The sequence below is a fragment of the Bos indicus genome, chromosome 13 (genome assembly GCF_029378745.1).
Source record: "Bos indicus isolate NIAB-ARS_2022 breed Sahiwal x Tharparkar chromosome 13, NIAB-ARS_B.indTharparkar_mat_pri_1.0, whole genome shotgun sequence".
Taxonomy (NCBI): domain Eukaryota; kingdom Metazoa; phylum Chordata; class Mammalia; order Artiodactyla; family Bovidae; genus Bos; species Bos indicus.
In genome coordinates, this window is record NC_091772.1 from 6,531,331 (window position 1) to 6,551,426 (window position 20,096).

Genomic DNA, 20,096 nt, shown 5'->3' on the forward strand with positions numbered 1-20,096 from the left:
GAACTGTGGTGTTGGAGAAGACTCTTGAGAGTCCCTTGGACTGTAAGGAGATCCAACCAGTCCATCCTAAAGGAAATCAGTCCTGAATATTCGTTAGAAGGACTGATGCTGAAGCTGAAACTTCAATACTTTGACCACCTGATGTGAAGAACTGACTCATTGGAAAAGACTCTCATGCTGGGAAAGATTGAAGGTGAGAGGATAAGATGATGACAGAGGATGAGATGGTTGGATGGCATCACCAACTCGATGGACATGAGTTTGAGAAAGCTCCAGGAGTTGGTGATGGACAGGGAGGCCTGGTGTGCTGCAGTCTGTGGGATCACAAAAAGTCAGACACAACTGAGTGACTGAACTGAACTATGCAATAAATTGCCATTCAAATTGAACACATTTTCATCCACATACTCAGTACTTAACTAGAACTCCAGAGTCTATAAGTGGTTTTCCAGATTTCTTGGGAAAGACATGGTATCTTTTTTTTTTTTTTTTTTTAATATTTATTTACTTGGCTACATCAGGTCTTAGCTGCAGCATGCAGGATCTTCGTCATGTTGCATGGGATCTTTTGTTGTGACATACAGACCCTTGTTGTGGTGTGCAGGCTCAGTAGTTGAGGCTCATGGGCTGAGTTGTTCCGTGGTATGTGGGATCTTAGTTCCCCAACCAGGGATCAAACCAATAACCCTTGAACTGCAAGATAGATTTTTAACCATCGGACCACCAGGGAAGTCCCAACACTGTATCTTTATTTTGAGGCATGAGGGCTGGAGAAATAAGCAGGGAGAGGAAGAAAAGTTCTCCTCCTTCAGAAGAGCTGAGTCTCCCACAAGCCTGGAAGGACACCTTGTCAAAAGAGACACGGAGTCAGAGACAGTCACAGCCACCAGAACCTTAAGGAGACAGCCTGGCACAGGCTTCCAGTGAAGACAGATCCAGAATAAGGGTCCCTGATTCTGCAGATTCAACAAACCCAGAGAAACCAGACAGAGATGAGGAACCGTGTCTGCACTGCCTACAGCCGACATGCTTTCCCCACCTGCTCATCCTTCTGAATTGCTGAGCTTTTAATGTTCACTTGCTTCCTTGAGCTCTCCAGCTCAAGCTCTCAGAAGAAAATTTTAACAACTTCCAAGTAAACAGAGAGAGAGCAAAACAAAAGCCACCCGCAGTAATTTTAGCAAATAGAAGAACTGAAAACAAGAATGTAAGCAGTCAAAAACTATATGACTAAACAGGGTACATTTGAAATTGTTTTGCAAGATTAATAGTAACCTGAACATAGCAGGTAGGAATTGGTAATATAGTTTTGAATGCCATTTATTTTAAGAAATACAAGTTACTTTTGAAAATGTCTACTACATAGAAAATGTTAGCAGAGCCGATAGACTAACAATACTTTGGAAATATAGAGACTTAATTTTTACTAACTGAAATAGCTTCTTGAGGAACTCGAAATAAAAGTTTAGGGACATTTAGATTGAAGACAAAAAGAGAAGAGGACGGCAGAGGATGAGATGGTTAGACAGCATCACCAACTCAATGAACATGAACTTGAGCAAACTCTGGGAGATAGTGAAGGACGGGGAAGCCTGGCGTGCCACAGTCCATGGGGTCGCAAAGAGTCGGACACAACTTAGTGATTGAACAACATCAATCACTTAAAATACTTCCTAGAACTTTAAAAAACAGTTTCCAACATTCAAAGGGGGAAAGAACACAGAAATCATATTACAAAATATAAAAATTCAACAAAAAAGAAATCAAGAAGAAATGTTTAAAATGTAGTAAAAGGATAAAACATCATAAATATTATGTTGACCAAAAATATACATTTAGAACACATTTGCTTACTGAAAGCAAAAGACTGAGCCAAAAACTAAATTCAATTATGGGCTGTAATCAAAATACAACTAAATGAAAGTTATTCTAAAAGGTGAAAAAATGGGAAGATGGGTCCCAACCAGACACCTGATTCCACCTCCCTGGTACAAACAACACTAAAAAAACACCCTCCGTGCCCAGGAGAGAGGTTGGGACAGTGGAAGGAGTACTAAAAAGTGCCCAAGAGTAGGGTGTTTGCCAAATCTGCACCTAAAATTTTAAAACCAGGCCCAAAATAGAGCTGGAAATGACACATTTCCAGACAGATACGTACAGAATTGCAAGTGATATTTTAAGATGTGAAGTGCTGTGCTGCTGCTTATTTTTCTGAACAACTAAAAGAGAGCGGAACTTGGAGCTCAGGGAGGTTTGGACCCTCTCGTGGTGGATTTAACATTTCACAGGCTGAGGGGAGTGGATGACTGTGATGTTTAAAATGTCCTAAACATGAGACAGAGTGAAATGGCAACTTTGAATCGTCATTCAAGCGTTTAAAATCTCTGACCCGTTTTCAGTTCGTATCTTCTATGCCAGTGCTGGTTTTTGTTAGAATGCTCCCTGATCTGGGCTGTCTCCTTGCAACTGTGTGCCTTATGCAATGTTTTTGGTCACTACAGACTAGTCTTTTTTTTCAATAATATTTTTAATCTGTTGTGAAAGATTAGACATTTTTGACTTTAGGTGTGTGACATTACTCTCTGAATTAGGGATGTCTGGAATGAACAGTCTATTAAGTGTTGAGACTGATACTCTTTTTAAAGTGGCTTGCCTTCAAATTTTTAGCTGGAAAGTCTATAGATTAACTGTCTTTGCTGAAAAGTAGCTGGAATAACTACTGAAATTTATTTAGAAATGGATTCAAAAACTACACAGTTATTTAGATTTTTAGCACTAGGATTGAGAATTGTGTAAAAACTGTTCATAATGTCTGAGTAGTAGCATCAAACAATCAGTAATATCTTCAGGAAGTCCTTGGAGGCCTAGTGGTTAGGATTCGATGCCTTCATTGATGGGCCCAGGTTCGATAAATGGTCAGGGAAATAAGATCCTACAAGCTTCACAGCATGGCCTAAAAAAATAAATAAGTAAAAATGAAATGGAAAAAACCCATCAGTATTATCTTTATTATGCAAGATATTTCTGTATGTGGAAGATGTTTGTTTGAATATATTGATTTAACAATGGCAGACACTGATGCAGTCACCCTAAGGCAAGGTATGTGCAGAATTGCTTGTTCTTACGTCACAGGAATTAAGCTTCAAGAAAAGAATAAACTGAAACCTGAAAAATAAATAAATAAATGACCGAAGGTGTGGTACAAATGCAAACAGAAAGGAAAGCAGTTAAGGAAAGTTAAGATTAATGCATGAATTATTAAACATAAGAAGAGATTCATCTTATAAAAATTATGTAGAGAGCCTTCTTCATAATGAAGATCAGTGCAGTGCCCAGAGAGTGTGCATTAAGTAACACAGCAGAGGCATAGATGATTCCTAATTTTTCTATAGAAACTGAAAATTAGTAGGATAATGAATTATCCTAGGAGGTTTCAAAAATCATGTGGGTCAACTTAATGTGCCTGATTAAAAACAAAAGCAACAAAAATAAAAAATGAAATAGTGATAGGAGACTAAAGTAACTTCCACTCTTTGAAAAATGAAGGCAAAAAAAAATAAAGACAAAGAAGACATTGATGGTATAGTTATTGAGTTTAGTTTAATAATTATGTATTTAATGCTGAACTTAAAACGACCAACACAACATTGTAAAGTAGTTTTCCTCCAATTAAAAAATAAACTTAATAAAAAAAGAGAACAAAACATAAATTTTTAGGAAAACTGTTTTGAAAAAAGGAAATAGGAAAAGTTGTTAAAGGCTTTTTTTTAATGATGTTACATACCATAAAAATAAAATTCATGTTTCCTGAAAAAAAAAACCAAAAAAACTATTACCAGTAGATGTAATCTTTTTAAATACTAACTTAATTTTCATACAAATTTACTATATTTTATGCACAAAGCAAACCTCATTAAATTCCAAAAAATGAAATCTACATAGGTCACATTCTTGGGCCACAGTGAAATAAAACTAAAAATTAATACCAAAATTAGAAATGAAACCTTTTTAAAAATCACTTGGAAGTTTTAAAGCCCTGTCCTAAGTAACTCTTGGATCAACATGGAAATGAAGTCACAATGAAATCATATTTAGAAACTAACAATTATGAAAACATCATAGGATCCAACTAGTTGTGTACTCAGAGGAAAATATGTATTCTTACATTACTAAAGTAGTAAAACTGAAGCTAGTAAACTAACCAATCAAAGGAACAAGGGATAAGAGGAAAGCAAAAGTACCGAATTGTTAAAGATTAAAACAGAAAGATAAATTAGAGAAGAGTAATTTCTGTTGTGCTGAGGCACCTATATTTTATAATGACTATATAAGTCACTAGAGGTGATTCTGATGACCACTCAGAGTCACCCACCACTAAGCCAGCATAACCCTGATCCCAAAATTTGGCAAACAAACATTTCATAAAAGGAAAATTATAAGGCAATATTATTTGAGAAAAAAATATATAAGAAATTGGCATTGCATGTTCAAGAGCACAGTCAAATAACAGAATACCATGAGCAAGTAGTTCTATTCAGGACTGTAAGGATAGTTAACTCAGTAAGACACTTTGTAACCTTGAAAGACCCAAGAAGAAAACACATGAATATTTTGATAGATGTCACTAAAGCAGTTATAAAATTTAGTATCCATTCCTTATAAAACTTTTAATAGGATAAAGAGAAGAGATTCTTGAATGGAATAAAAAAATATCTACTTCAAACAATAAGACTACACTTTGTGATGAAACTTCTGGTTACTAGAAGCTTTCACTTTGAAGTCAGAGAAAAGATGAAGATGTGTTTTTACCACCATTTTAGTAACCTTTGGAAGTACTAGGTAGCATAATTATTCATTAATTTTTTATTCTTTATGTCAATAAATAGCCACTGAATAAGTACCATGTGACAAAATAAGAAATATATGTGCAATTAAAGAAGAGATGAACAGATGATCTGGTCGCTTCTTTCTCTAGTTTTTAAGCCTTGATTTTTGAGGACTAAAGTGACCCTCTGAAGGGGCTGTTCTCGAGACTATTATAGAGATGAGGGGTGGTGGAGCAGGAGGCACAAGGTCCGAGTCTACTTTCCACCATTTTACATAGTAAACTAACAAACATTTATTAGAAACAACAAATATTTAATGAAGAATTCAATAAAGACCTAAATTCAAAAAAGACAATTTTAAAAATTCAGTAAGTCCATGATCCACAATCAATAAGAGGACATACTGGGGAAAATAATATTATTAATAAACATGAGGAAAAATAGCACAGACCTAGGGGATAAGCTTATGTTGAAAATGTTTAGAACTTATTTGAAGAAAACTATAAGATTTTTATAAAAGACCTAAAAGAATACTTGAAACAAACAGAAAGATATGAGTATCTTAGAAGGGAACATCTCATTCTTAAAATTTGATCCTCTCTTCCCTAATTGAAAGGGTAAATTAAACACAATCCCATGACATAAATAAAAAGAGTGGGCAGTGTGGGTCTAAACTGAAGCTCTAGAGACAGGCACAGTTCGGTCCACCCATTTGTATAAGAAAAAGAACAGTATTTCAAACCAGCTGGAAAAGGATCAATTATGTCATAATTAATTTTGTCATAACTGGCTGATCATGTAAAGAAATCATCCAGATTCCTGCCTCACACATAGTATCTTAGTAAGCTGCACTTCGCTAAACTGCTAATGTGTTTACAATTGTAGGTAAAAACAAAAAGTCACCAGAAATAACTGTATAAATAAAACTGAGACTGAGTGAATGACTAAATGGATGAAAGGATGAACAACTGAACAGAATAAAACTACTCAGACAATTCAAGTACAAAAGGCACTCGTTTTGTGTCCCTTGGTAAGGGCCCTGCTGGAAATGTCAGACTGCAGCGCCCTTGATGTGAGCAATGCTTGTGTCTTAGTCCATGGGCTGATGTAACAAAATACCACGCACGGAGTAACTCATAAACAATGAGTGTGCTCCTTGCAGTTCTGGAAGCTGAAAGTCTGAGATCAGGGAGCCAGCGTGGCGGGTGGGGCCCTCTTCTGAGCTGCCGACACCTCCTTGTGTGTTTCCTCATGTGGTGGAAGGGGTGAGGCTGGCTTTTGGGGGCCTCTTTTGTAAGGGCACAAATTCTATTTATGAGGGCTCCATCCTCGAAACCCCACCAAACCTCACCTCCACATCCAACACTCAGGACATTAGGTTTTCACCGTATGGATTTTAGGGGAACACAAGCATTCAGACTCCAGCCACCACTTCACTAGCTTGTCACTTATCAACCCTCAGCCCTGCAACCCATAATGACCTCCGGTCTTTCCAATTGTACTCACCTCACCTGGCAGAATCCGCTTATGTGGCAGGGATCCACTCTAAATGATCTCCATGCAACACAAGCTGCTCAGGTCCATAGAACACAGGGACTCTTCTTGTTCGGAGAGACAAGTTGCTCCCAAGCCACCACTAGCCACAGCTATCCTTTGGATTTCACAAACCTGATTCAGACAATGGTCCACTGTGTGCCTGTGCTTCAGGGAATCAGAAATAGCTTTCCCAGAAACATAAGGCAAAAGATACAACAAAATGAAACATTTAAACTTCTGTACCAAAAAAAAAAAAAGAACAAACAATGTCAACTAAGAGTCAAAGAACAAAATTAGAATTATTCACCTATATGTAACAAGACATTCATATTCTTAATGTGTAAAGTGAAAGTGATAGTCACTCAGTCGTCTCTGACTCTTTGCAACCCCATGGACTGTAGCCCCGCAGGCTACTCTGTCTGTGGAATTCTCCAGAATACTGGAGTGGGTTGCCATGCCCTTCTCCAGGGGATCTTCCTGACCCAGGGGTCAAACCTGCGTCTAGCTCCTCCCGCATTGCAGGCAGTTTCTTTACAGTCTGAGCCACCAGGGAAGTCCAGGGATGTGTAAAGACTCTTACAAATCAAAAGAAAGAGAACATCCCAGTTTAAGAAGTGGGCCAAGATTTTGACAAATTTCAAAGCAGACCAAACTTCAGAATTAGGACAGTGTGATGTTCCTCATCCCACTTTTTCATTATCACCTCCTCTATGATACTTTAACAGCCCAGAGACACTAAGTATTTGTCTACATGGTACGCAGATATCTCTGCTTTACCTAAAAGTAGAGTAAGGTACGCTCCCTCCAAAAACCAATTTTCAACCGTTTGGGAGCAATATCCCTGTTTAGAATGCATACGTTACCTTTCGGGGAGGAGGATGGTGATCAAGGAGGGCGCAAAGGGACTTCCTGGAAGCTGTTCATATTGTTTGCTTGTTTGTTTATCTTGATGCAGTTATGTGAGTTCTGTTTACGAAATTTCATAGAGCTCCATATGGACAATTTGTTTCCTTTTCTCTATGTATGGCTAGTTTAAATGCAAATTTAATTTTTAAAAGTAGATTCAGTACATAACTGGACAATTAAGAAAAATAAATATAAATGGTCAATGAGCCTGTGAAAAATACTCTGCACTTAAAGAAAAAGTGATGAAGATGCAGAGTTACCATCTTTTACTTCATTGGCAAAAGACAAAAAATAAGATCCCATAGTTTCAAAAGAGTAAAGAAAAGGGTACCCTTATATACTATATTGTTGATAGAATAAATTGCAGGACAATTTGAAAATGTATCAACAATAAGCTATTTAACTCAGCAGTTCCATTTTGAGACAGTTTGCTTTGAAAAATTTGAAGGTGTTCAATGAGGTATGATTGAGAATAATCATTGAATTATATTTAATAATAGAAAAAAATGAAATAAGTGAATTTCCAGCCATAGGAAATTGATTAGATATACTTGGTAGATCTGTTTAACATAATATTAATTAGTCATGCAGAGTTATAATGTAGTTGCTCAGCAGAACGATTGAGAAGAAAGTCTCTGGGATGAGGTTGCTGGGATTCAAATACTAGTCCTTCATTTGAATGGACCAGGGCCTGAGACGGAGAAGGCAATGGCGACCCACTCCAGTACTCTTGCCTGGAAAATCCCGTGGACGCAGGAGCCTGGTAGGCTGCAGTCTATGGGGTCGCACAGAGTCGGACACAACTGAAGCGACTTAGCAGCAGCAGCAGCAGAAATGGTTGCACAGTTACAAGAAACCTTGAGACCTTAAGGTGGCAGCTGGCAACTGCTAACAGGTATTGTTTTGAGAATGGCAGGTGCTGTCCTTGAGTTTGTTAGAGTTCAGAAAAGTCAGGTTCTCAGTGATACAGGAACATGTCTGAAACCGCATCCACAACGGCCACCTTGCTCCATTTCGGATGCCTGAAACACAGTTACTCTATTTTGGTTTTTAAATGCATTCTTTTCTTTAATGGTTAAATTAGAACCATTTGACAGGCCACAGACAAGTTACTCTAGTTAGCATGTGTGCTGTGCTTACTTCCTCACTCGTGTCCGACTCTGCGACCCCATGGACTGTAGCCCTCCAGGCGCTTCTGTCCGTGGAGATTCTCCAGGAAAGAATATTGGAATAGGTTGCCATGCCCTTCTCCAGGGAATCTTCCCAACCCAGGGATCAAACCCAGTTTGCAATGCAAACTGCATTGCAGCCAGATTCTTTACCATCTGAATCACCAGGGGAGCCCCCAAAGTGCAACTTGCTGAAACCCGGGATTGAACCAAGGACCTTTAGATCTTCAGCCTAACATTCTCCTAACTGAGCTATTTTGGCAACTTAGCATAAGGACTTCACATTTGTGTCTCTATTCACAATTACTTCAACTAGTTCGCATAAAGTTTTTTAAATCATGTGTAGGCCAGGATGATTTCCCCATACATCAATATGTGAAAATTTCTTCCATCAATTTCTCCCCTCTTCTCTACTTTTGGTCAGCAAAGAGATGTAGCTTCTTGGTCTTTCTTTCCCTGTGTACTGGATGGTTAAAAGGGGATGTGTTGTCATGTACCCCAATATTCACAGCAGCACTGGTTACAATAGCCAGGACATGGAAGCAACCTAAATGTCCAACAACATATGAATAGACAAAAAGATGTAGCACATGAATATGATGGAATATTGCTCAGCCACCAAAAGGAACAAACTGGATCATTTGTAGTGACGTGGATGGACCTAGAGTGTGTCATACAGAGCAAAGTAAGTTGGAAAGAGAAAAATAAATATCATATATGAATGCATATATGTGGAATCTAGAAAACGGTACAGATGAACCTATTTGCAAGGCAGGAATAGACACAGATGTCAAAAACAGACATGTGGACACAGATGGGGAAAGGAAGGGTGGGACCAATTGGGAGAGTACTGGCATATATAGACTGCTGTATGTGAAATAGACAGCTGGTGGGAAGCTACTATAAAGCGCAGGGAGCTCAACGCTGTGATGACCTAGAGGGGTGGAGTGGCGGGGGCAGAAGGAAGGTTCAAGAGGGAGAGTGTATGTGTGTGCATATAGCTGATCCACTTCATTGCACCGCAGAAACTAACACAACATTGTAAAGCAATTGTAGTCTAATAAAAAAATAAAATTTTTTTAATTAAAAAGATTTCAAAAAGTGGATGTGTAGTAATAGCATATTATCTGAATCCACGTGCTCTGTAAGTCCTCTGGGCTGCCATCTGCCTCCCTACAAAAAGTGTGCTGGGACTTCGCTGGCAATTTAGTGGCTAAGATTCCATGCTTCCAACGCCAGGGAGGTGGCTTCCATCCCTGGTCAGAGAACTGAGATCCCACATGCCATGTGGCATGGCCAAATTTTTTTTCAATTAAAAAGTTAGCTGATATAGATAAGTACTTGGGAAGATGAATCCCCTAGATTTAAGAGCAATTGTCCAGATTTCTGAATTCGCTGCACATCAGGGTATATCAAGCTATAGTCTCCTTTACTTCATTTAGACTAACAATCCTGTTAAATCCAAATATACTAAGGATACGGGTTAACTTTCATTGACATTGGTACTTGTGTATATCGTTTAACCACTGATAATGTCAAACAATAATCAGTCTCAAAGCTGCCAAGAACAAAGAACTTTGTTTGGGATCTTAAGAACTGTAGTTCAGGAAACAGATTTGAAAGAGTCTTCTGAAGGGAAAGCAACATCTCTCAAGAGTCACACACACTGAATCTGAACCTTGGCTCTAGACTTACTAACCACTGCCCTCGGGCAAGTGAACTAAACCCTGGTTTTGGTGTCCTTACCTGTAAAACAAGTTCATAACTTCAAAAAGTTGTATGACAATTAATTAATTTAAAGCTTGAAATGTTTCAGTAGGGCAGGTTATCACATTGCTAAGGAGATAGCCTGCCCGTATTAGCTCTATCTCCTTTGGGTAAGTGGCATCACTTCTGTGTCTATTTCTTCATTGATAAGATAAGGACCAGGGTGCCTATTTTATAGAGTGTGTGAAGGTGTAATGATTAAATTAAATCACCACAGTACATAAGTGGACCCTCATTAGAAGTTGATTCCCCTTCTTTCTTCTACCTTTGTATTTAGAAGTGGGTTTTTAAAGACAGAATCAAATGTGAATTTGCTCTGTACAGTAGATAATAGTGTATTAATAATAATGGTACTGGGATTATATAAGCAAATTCCCCTGTTTTTAGGAAATAGTGAAATGTTTAAGGGTAGAAAAGGCATCATGATTGTAATGTATGAAGTAGTTCAGAAAAAATTACATTTTATATATATAATATATAAAAAGAGAGAGAATGGTGTTTAAAGAAGCATACTAAAATGATAACATTTAGGGAATCTGAGTGAAAAGTATTTAAGGATTCTTGGTATAGTTCTTACAGCTTTTCAGTATGTCTAAAATTTTATCAAAATAAGATGTTTAAAAGAAAAAGTGTGAAACATAACTCTACTGTGCATGTGGTCAGAGGTTATGTACAGGTCATTTGATCCACTTAAAAATTCTCCTCTTATTGAGATTATTTGTGACAGGAAAGCTCATCATAGTTATGTATCCATGCCTCACTTAAGGTTTTTGTTTGCATGGGATTCTAATTATCTATTAATGCTTTAACCTTCCAAGGGGTCAGGAGTTTGCTTGAAATTAAGGCCTGGGAAGGTGGGCAGATAAAAATCGTTTCTGCTGTTTTACCGGACTTCATCAGCATGAGTGTTCTCTTGGCCCAGCAGCAGTGGCCAATATTCAGAGTGGCAGTGTATTCTAGACCCATTTCAGACACCACATCTGGCTTCTAGGCTTTCCTCTGATTCACAGGAAAACAAAGGTACTCGGGAGGCTCTGTAGGTCCACAACCCCTACTAGACCGGTCACAAGTGGACTAAGCAGAGAGCAGGTATTCTAGGAACCTTGTGGTGGAGAGCTGAGAGGTGGGATCCTTTAGGTGGAAGGGTCGATGCTCCTTCTAACGCAGGAATCACCAGTTCAAGCACAGTGGCTCAGAAGTGGGCTGGGAGCCGTGGCACGGTAGGAGGGGCCGGATGAGAAAGCTGGCAGGTTGCCACCGTAAATGGCCACCTACTCCTTGCTCACGTCTAAGGAACAGTTGACAGACAGGATATTCTGGATGAAAAGTGACGACAGCCACAGTTTGGAAAACAGTCTTTCCACGTGCTACATAGGCAAAGGTGGTGGTTGGGAAACGGGCTTGTTAATAACACCCATGCTCTTTACGATTAACCAGTGTCAATATCATGACCAATACCATTAGAAAACCAACTGAAATGTGGAGTTCATAATTTGCTACTTTTCCTTAAATCTGATTTTTATTGATATGACTGATGGTGGCATAGCCTGTGCTTGGCAGGCAAAAGCCCTGCAGAGAGAGCTGCCAAGAGCATATACCCAGCTTGTATTCATTCTTTTATCACAATGTAGATTTCCAGTAGCCACTGGATAAATAAACCATCAGTATAAGAGCAAGTGTCAATATAGGCACAATGTCACAATTTGGATATCCATTCTTACCAGCCTAGGTGTGGTTGTTACTGACTTTCAGAGACTAAAGAAAAGATGAAAGTCATCACAGAGGGAAAGAGAAATAAAGATTATTGTGGATTTATTTGTACCTTCAGAATCTGCCTGCCGATGCAGGAGACTTGGGTTCGATCCCTGGGTCAGGAAGAACCCCTGGAGAAGGCAATGACAACACACTCCAGTATTCTCGCCTGGGAAATCCCATGGACGGAGGAACCTGATTGGCTACAGTCCATGGGGTCACAAACAGTCAGGCACGATTGAGTATGCACACTCACGGTATCAGTTAGGACTATAGCTCTGCTTTCTTGGGATTCAAAAACTGCCCATATTTACATATCAGCAACAAAAGGTTGACTACTATTCTAGAATTCCTAACGCGCTCAGATCAGTAACTGCCACTTGACAGGACTCAAACATCTTCATTCAACCAGGACATGGCTCGAACATCGGTAGAAGCAAGCGAGTTAAGTTTCTAGTGCCCATTTTGTTTCCTCAAGGTCCTCCTACATTTTTATTTCCTTTTTTCAGTTTTAATATTTTTATTGAAGTATAGTTGATTTACAACACTGTGTTAATCCCTACACTTTCATTTCTTGAATCCAAAGAACAGGAGCAGGAAAGCAGCCGTCCATTAATTTTTCTTAAAATCCCCACCCCATCCCAGACTAGCCTAGTCTAACTTTGAAAGTCTTGGCTTCCTAGAGTAGAAAATGTCCAGCCATCCTGGAAATCTCTCAAATCTGTTGATGAAACTTGAGCGATGGACACTAATCAGAGAAACTCCATGATCATGGGAGTTGGGAGTGGGGACTATTCTACAAATTGAGGAAAGTACAGCCCTGGATGCAAAACCGCTAATAACTTGTAACCCACCTATGAGACATCCGGTCACAGAAACTGATAGATGTGAGAATGTACTAACCACCCAAACACTGGAAATTTATAAGACTGGTTTCTAAGGACTTAATATGGTCACCTGCATTTCCTCCCTTCTTCTTCCCTTTGAGTCAAGCTAATGAAAGAGACCTGGTAGAGGGCAATTTCTCGGGCTGTTCGTAGGCACATCCACTTCCATATTACCTTAAGGACTTTTCATGATGCAACTGTTACAGACAAGCCCCTAAAACATCAGATTTGGGGAAGACGTAAGTGGAGGAAGACAGCACAGTGACTCACCATGAAAATCTACTGATACACTTCTGGGTGATGGGGCCAGGACACTGTTGTCCCCTGATCTCTGGGCAGGAAAGGCTCATGGAGAAGGTTACCCAGCTGAAAAAGTTTGGGAACCCACCATCCTCGCTGGAGGCCTTCCTCAGGCGTCAGTGTTCCCAGACTGATGCTCCCTGCCTGGTGGCCTGGTGGCCCTGGCATCACAAGGCTTCTTGACATTTTTCCCTGTGCCATTCCCTCCTCTAGCCTCAGTCTTGGCTTCTTTTTCCTCAAAAGGCAGCATGCAACTCAGCAAGCACCTGTTATGTGTCAGTACTGCCATAGGCACCATGGTTGCCAAGACAGACGTCCCACACCCAGTATCTGTGCTCCAAGGGCACTTCCTATAATAAGGCAGCCCCATGAACATCCCCAGTGAAACTTACTAAGTGCTACAATCATTCTGTGATGAGGCTCATGCAATCGCAGGGGAGAAGATGACCAAGTTTGCCTAGGGAAGCTGAGATGGCATCCGAGAAAAGATGTTGTGTTAGGTGGGTCTCAAAGAATGACTCAGAGCTGCAGAAACTCATTCTAGGTGGAGGAAAGAGCACTCCTAAGGTCAAGGATGCCTAAAACAGCACTTCTCCCAATCCCTCCAGCGAAGAGAGATTGCCAGAGGCCATCCGGATGTTTAGTGGGAGAGCTGCCATCAAGACCAGTTCCCTCATGGCTACGCTGGTGGTCCTCTCACCACCCTTTAGGATACAGTCTCTGCGAGGTAAAAACAAGTCTGACAAATGTGCCCACATTTTATCTTTAAATTTCAGTTTCTTTTCTTCACACTATGTTATATCTTGAATAATAAAGTTTTCAATTACAATTTAAATTTCTAACTATTCACCACCTCCAAATCTTGAGTGAAATTGACTCTGCTAGAATGTTTGTTTTCTAAACAATGTTTTCAGACAGTTTGGAGGATAAATGAATTCAGATTTGAGAAAAAGACTACCAGCTAGCTATTGTGACCTCTCAGGAAGAGCAAAGATGGGTCATCAGATATTCTTTTTTATGTTAAATGCAAAATAAAATTTTCAGCTCACCATACAATGCTTTCTCAAGTTTAACACTTCATCAATTTAGTTCAATAAGCAGGCTGACTTATCAATTTAGATAAAATTCTGATATCACACTCTGTATAGTCAAATGTGTTAATAGAAGCATGATTATAATAGTCCTGAATATGCTAACAATATTTCTCTAACTTAAATCTAAGTTAAGTCTGCTCCTATGTTCTATGAATATAAATTACAGCATTTCTCAGTTTGTACATTTTTTATTCTGTTAAGTGTATTACTTAGAGAAACAAAAATAAAATGCAAGACATGTGTAATTTAAATTTTTTTAGTAGCTGTCTTTTGAAAAGTTTAAAAAAAATCAGGCAAACTTAATTTTATAATACATTTTATTTGACTCAATATATCCCAAATATTACCATTTAAAAATGTAATCAATAAGTAAAATATTAATAAACTATACTATACTGTTTTTATTGTCTTTGTACTATCTTCAAAAAATAGTGGATATTACACCCTTCCATGTGAGCTCAGTTGCTTCAGTCATGTCTGACTCTTTGCAACCCCATAGACTGTACCCAGCCAGGATCCTCTGTCCATGAGGATCCTCCAAATAAGAATACTGGAGTGGGTTGCCATTTCCTTCTCCAGGGGATCTTCCCAACCCAGGAATCGAACTTGCATCTCTTATGCCTTCAGCATTAGCAGGCAGATTCTTTTACCCTTCCAGCACCTGTCAATCCAGACATTAAATTTTCATTGGTTAAAGTGAAATAAATGTAAAATAATCTGACTAAAACAGTAAAATTGTGTTTAGTAGAGAATATTTTCCAGAGCTTCAGTTTTAACCTTTAAATTAACTAAAATTTTAAAAAATGTAACACTCAGCTCTGCCATCGCACTAGCCATGTGTAGTTGATGGCTACAATACTGGACAGCATAGATGCAGAACTTAGTGCGAGGGCAAGCATAAGACTATGGGAGCCTTGACGCTCTCCGTGAGGCCTGAGGGACTGTACGTAACATGGGGAGAGGGGAGTGCTAGAATCTCCATACTCTCCTCCATAGTGGCTGTATCCACGTCTATTCCCACCAACAGTGTAGGAGGCTTCCCTCCTCTCCACACCCTCTCCAGCATTTCCTGTTTGTAGATTTTTGGTGGTGGTTGATTCTGGGGTGTGGGGCTTCGCACGTGGCATTAGTGGTAAAGAACTCACCTGCCAATGCACAAGACAGAACAGGTGCGGGTTCATCTTTGGTTTGGGAAGATCCCCTGAAGAAGAGTGTGGCAACCCACTCCAATGTTCTTGCCTGGAGAACCCCGTGGACAGAGCAGCCTGGTGGGCTACAGTCCATGGGGTCACAAAGAGTCAGACATGACTGAAGCGACTTAGCACGCGCACACACACACACACACACACGCACGCACATTCTGGGGTGTGAGGTGGCACCTTACTGTAGTTTTTTTACAGAATTGTATCTACTTATCTATTTTTGGCTGTGCTGGGTCTTGGTTGCTCTGCAGACTGCTCTCTAGTTGTGGTGCGTGGCCTTTTCATTGTGGTGGTTCCTCGTTGCAGAACACAGGCTCTAGGGTGCTTGGCCTCAGTAGCCGAAGCACATGGGCTCGGGAGTTTTGCCTACTGGGCTCCAGAGAACAGATTCAATAGTTGTGGCACATAGGTTCAATTGCTCCACAGCATGTGGGATCTTCCCAAATCAGGGATCAAATCCGTGTCTCCTTCGTTGGCAGCGGGATCCCTTACCACTGAGCCACCACTGAGCTACAATGCAGGAAGCCCTCATTGCAGGTTTGATTTGCATTTCTCTGATAGTGATGTTGAGCATCTTTTCATGTACCTCTTGGCCATCTGTATGCATATATAGGGAATCTAGAAAAAATAGTACAGGTGAACCTATTTGCAAAGCAAAAATAGACATAGACAGAACAAAAGTATGGACACCAAGAGGGGAAGGGAGGGAGCAATAATTTGAGAGATTCAGATTGACATATATTCACTACTCTGTATAAAATATATAACTAATGAGAACCTATTGTAGAGAGAAGGGGGAAAAATAGTAAAAAAGAAATAATAATAAAAAAAGAAGTGGTCAGAGAGTAAGCTTTTAAAGGTGGTAGAGTCGTAAAAATGTGAACTTTGGAGTTAGACTTAACTGTCTCTGTTGATGTTTATCTGTTACCGCTTCCCACTTCAGTTTTCTTATCTGTAAAGTAATAATACCTGCATTATTGGGCCCTTAAAATTAAATGAGATAACTTAAATAGTGGGCTTTGAAATCTAGCACATTCCAAAGGTTCAATAAATTATAGCTTGATTGCATGTATGAAAGTCATGAATTCTGCATTAAGAGTGGGGAATCTCTGAGGGAGTTAGAATTTAATTATTCGTGGGGTGTAGGGTGGGAGGAAAGAGGAATTGTGGCATTTTTTATAAATTTTATTACATGATAAAACACATATATAGAGAAAATTGCTCCAATCATAAGTATAAAGTTCAGTGGATTGTCACAAAAAAAACATACCCACATAACTCGCACCAGGATCTAGAAACAAAACGTCTCAGTTCAGTTCAGTTCAGTTGCTCAGTCATGTCCGACTCTTTGCGACCCCATGAATCGCAGCACACCAGGCCTCCCTGTCCATCACCAACTCCCAGAGTTCACTCAGACTCATGTCCATCAAGTCAGTGACGCCATCCAGCCATCTCATCCTCTGTCGTCCCCGTCTCCTTCCCCCAATCCCTCCCAGCATCAGAGTCTTTTCCAATGAGTCAGCTCTTCGCATGAGGTGGCCAAAGTACTGGAGTTTCAGCTTTAGCATCAGTCCTTCCAAAGAAATCCCAGGGCTGATCTCCTTCAGAATGGACTGGTTGGATCTCCTTGTAGTCCAAGGGACTCTCAAGAGTCTTCTCCAACACCACAGTTCAGAAGCATCAATTCTTTGGTGCACAACTTTCTTCATAGTCCAACTCTCACATCCATACATGACCACTGGAAAAACCATAGCCTTGACTAGACGGACCTTTGTTGGCAAAGTAATATCTCTGCTTTTGAATATGCTATCTAGGTTGGTCATAACTTTTCTTCCAAGGAGTAAATGTCTTTTAATTTCATGGCTGAAGTCACCATCTGCAGTGATTTTGGAGCCCAAAAAAATAAAGTCTGACACCTTCCACTGTTTCCCCATCTATTTCCCATGAAGTGATGGGACTGGATGCCATGATCTTCGTTTTCTGAATGTTGAGTTTTCAGCCAACTTTTTCACTCTCCTCTTTCACCTTCATCAAGAGGCTTTTTAGTTCCTCTTCACTTTCTGCATCTCAAAGCGCTTTGCATGCTTCCAAGAAAAGTACCCACTTTTCTGACTTTTAGAACTTCTTTGGTGGCTCAGTGGTAAAGAATCCACCTGCCAGGGCAGAGGTGGAGTTTCATCCCTGGGTTGGGAGGATCCCCTGGAGAAGGAAGTGGTAACCTACTCTAGTTTTCTTGCCTGGGAAATCCCATGGACAGCCTGGCGGGCTGTGGTCCAAGGAGTTAGACATGACTTAGCAACTAAACAACAACAGCAAATACCTGACTCCTAACACTGGTACTATCGGTTGCTTCTGTCTGTTTGTAAACTATAAATGGATTCATACAATATGCGTGTATACATATCTGACTTTTTTCACTCAACCACATATTTGTGATGTTTTCCATGTTGTTGCATGGAACATTAGTTTGTTTTTTCTCATCGCTGTGCTGAATTCTACTATATAATACCCCCCACAGTGTATTGATCCATTCTACAGTGTATGAGTATTTGAATTGCTTCTATAATGGGTCTACAGCCAACAGACCTGCTATGAGCACTCTTATATGTGTCTTTTGGTGATGGGTAAGCACTGGAATTTGAGTCTTCAGTCTTCAACTTGTTGAGAACAGAAGACTCACCCACCCTATTATTTCATGTGCAGGAACCTTGGATAAGCATAAAGAGCTGGAGGATCTTGTGGCTAAGTTCCTGAACGTGGAAGCTGCTATGGTATTTGGGATGGGATTTGCAACAAACTCAATGAATATCCCTGCACTCGTTGGAAAGGTGAGTCTTTGTTAACATAATTGTCTTCTGCTGTGTTATTCCTGAGACAATCTGAGTAGACCCTCTGTTAGACATATAGCTGAGAAGTTTCTTTTCTTAGGATTGGATGTTCAGCTTTTTGAATATATGTACTATTACCAACCAGGGTCCTTTCCTAATCAATAGAAATTGATGAGACCAGACAAGAGATTAAGACAAGGCTTTAAGGGGGCCCCAGGAGCAAAAATAAGTAAGAGGTTCCCTTACTTGCTCACTCCCTGAAGGGGGACGATCTGGTTTCTTACATGAGGTGAGGATAGAGGTGGGTCCAGAGGTCAGGCTGAAGGGATGGCTTAGGTGGTCTGCCCACTGCTGTGGTGATGTTGTGTGCAGGGACCATGTGCAGTACCCTGTTTTTGCTCCCAACACCCTGCTTCTTCTGCTGGCTCTTCAGAAGTGGCAGTTGGGTTTTATATTTCATTGTCCATAATTTGCAGTGTATGCATACAGCTATTTTTAGTCCCACAAAAATAACTTCTTTGTACTTTGTTGCTCAAGAACACAGAGAGGTTCGTCTAGGTGCAAGCTCTGCGGCACAGGGTCCCAGGTCCAGATCCCAGCCTGTGTCAGTGCCAGCTGAGTCCAACAAAGTTCTTGGTCATGATATTCCAGTTATAGAATCTCAGCCCTAGATGTGAGTCAAAATTCCTCTTCCGTGACAGTTTAGCAAGTTCAATTAAATTTCTAAGCTCCTGAGTCATCATGTTTAGTGTAGCAAATGATTGTTAAACATTTATTTTGACAAAACAGTTTGCTTGTGTAATTCACTTTTTTGTTCATTCAGTAAGTCACTTATTGAGAATCTTCTGTGTCCTCCAATGAGGCAAGATGTAGGGCATACAAAGATGTATAAGACCTTTGTCCTGTAAATTCAGGTAGTTTACAGTCTAATGGGGTATAGCGTCCAACTCTATGCAATCGTATGAACCATAGCCCGCCATGCTCCTCTGTCCATGGGATTCTCCAAGCAAGAATACTGGAGTGGGTTGCCATGCCCTCCTCCAGGGGATCTTCCCACTCCAGGGATCAAACCCACATCTCTTAAGTCTCCTGCATTGGCAGGTGGGTTATTTACTACTAGTACCACCTTAGAATGAATATTACAGAAAAGGTGTGCCCATAAATGGGAAGGGACAAAATAATTCTTTCAAGAAAGGCTGAGGTACCTATGCAAAGAAGGTGACATAAGAACAGAATCTGGTACTTATCTGTTTAGATAAGTAAGTAATATCCTTAAGAGAAGGAAATGGAAGTATCATGTATAAAGCACTGAAGTTTAAAAGAATTAGAACAGAAGAGAATGGTTGAAGAAGAAATCAGAATGAAGACAGGTACCAAATTGTAAAGAACTTTGCAGCATAAATGGTGGTAGAGTTTTGGAAATTCTTCTGGAGAAAAATGGAGAATTGGTTGCCTCATTTTCAGTAAGCAAGTGCCGTAATCAGATTTCTGTTTTTAAAATCTGACTCATGGCAACTAATACAATGCAATATATAATCTTTGATTGGATTCTGCACTGAAAAAACAAAAAAGAAGGAAATGAAACTTCTACAAAAGACATCAAGACATTTTTAGGACCGTTGGCAAAGTCTGATATATTAAGTGATGACTCCTTGTGACCCCATGGACTGTAGCCCATAGGATCCTCTGTCCATGAAATTCTCCAGGCAAGAATACTTGCCTTTCCTTCTCCAAGAGATCTTCCCAACCCAGTAATCCAACCCCCATCTCCTGCACTGCAGGCAGATTCTTTACCATCTGAGCCACCAGGGAAGCCCATTTTAAGTGAT

The 20,096-nt window shown here is 39.9% G+C and overlaps 1 protein-coding gene across 1 annotated transcript in view; it reads left to right on the plus strand.

Annotated features, from left to right (window-relative positions):
* Positions 1–20,096, plus strand: part of SPTLC3 (serine palmitoyltransferase long chain base subunit 3) — a 150,035-nt gene that overhangs the window by 57,894 nt on the left and 72,045 nt on the right. Inside the window, exon 5 of the mRNA XM_070800699.1 lies at positions 18,143–18,267. Coding sequence (XP_070656800.1) covers positions 18,143–18,267 — 125 coding nt within the window. The remainder of the gene's footprint in view (positions 1–18,142; positions 18,268–20,096) is intronic.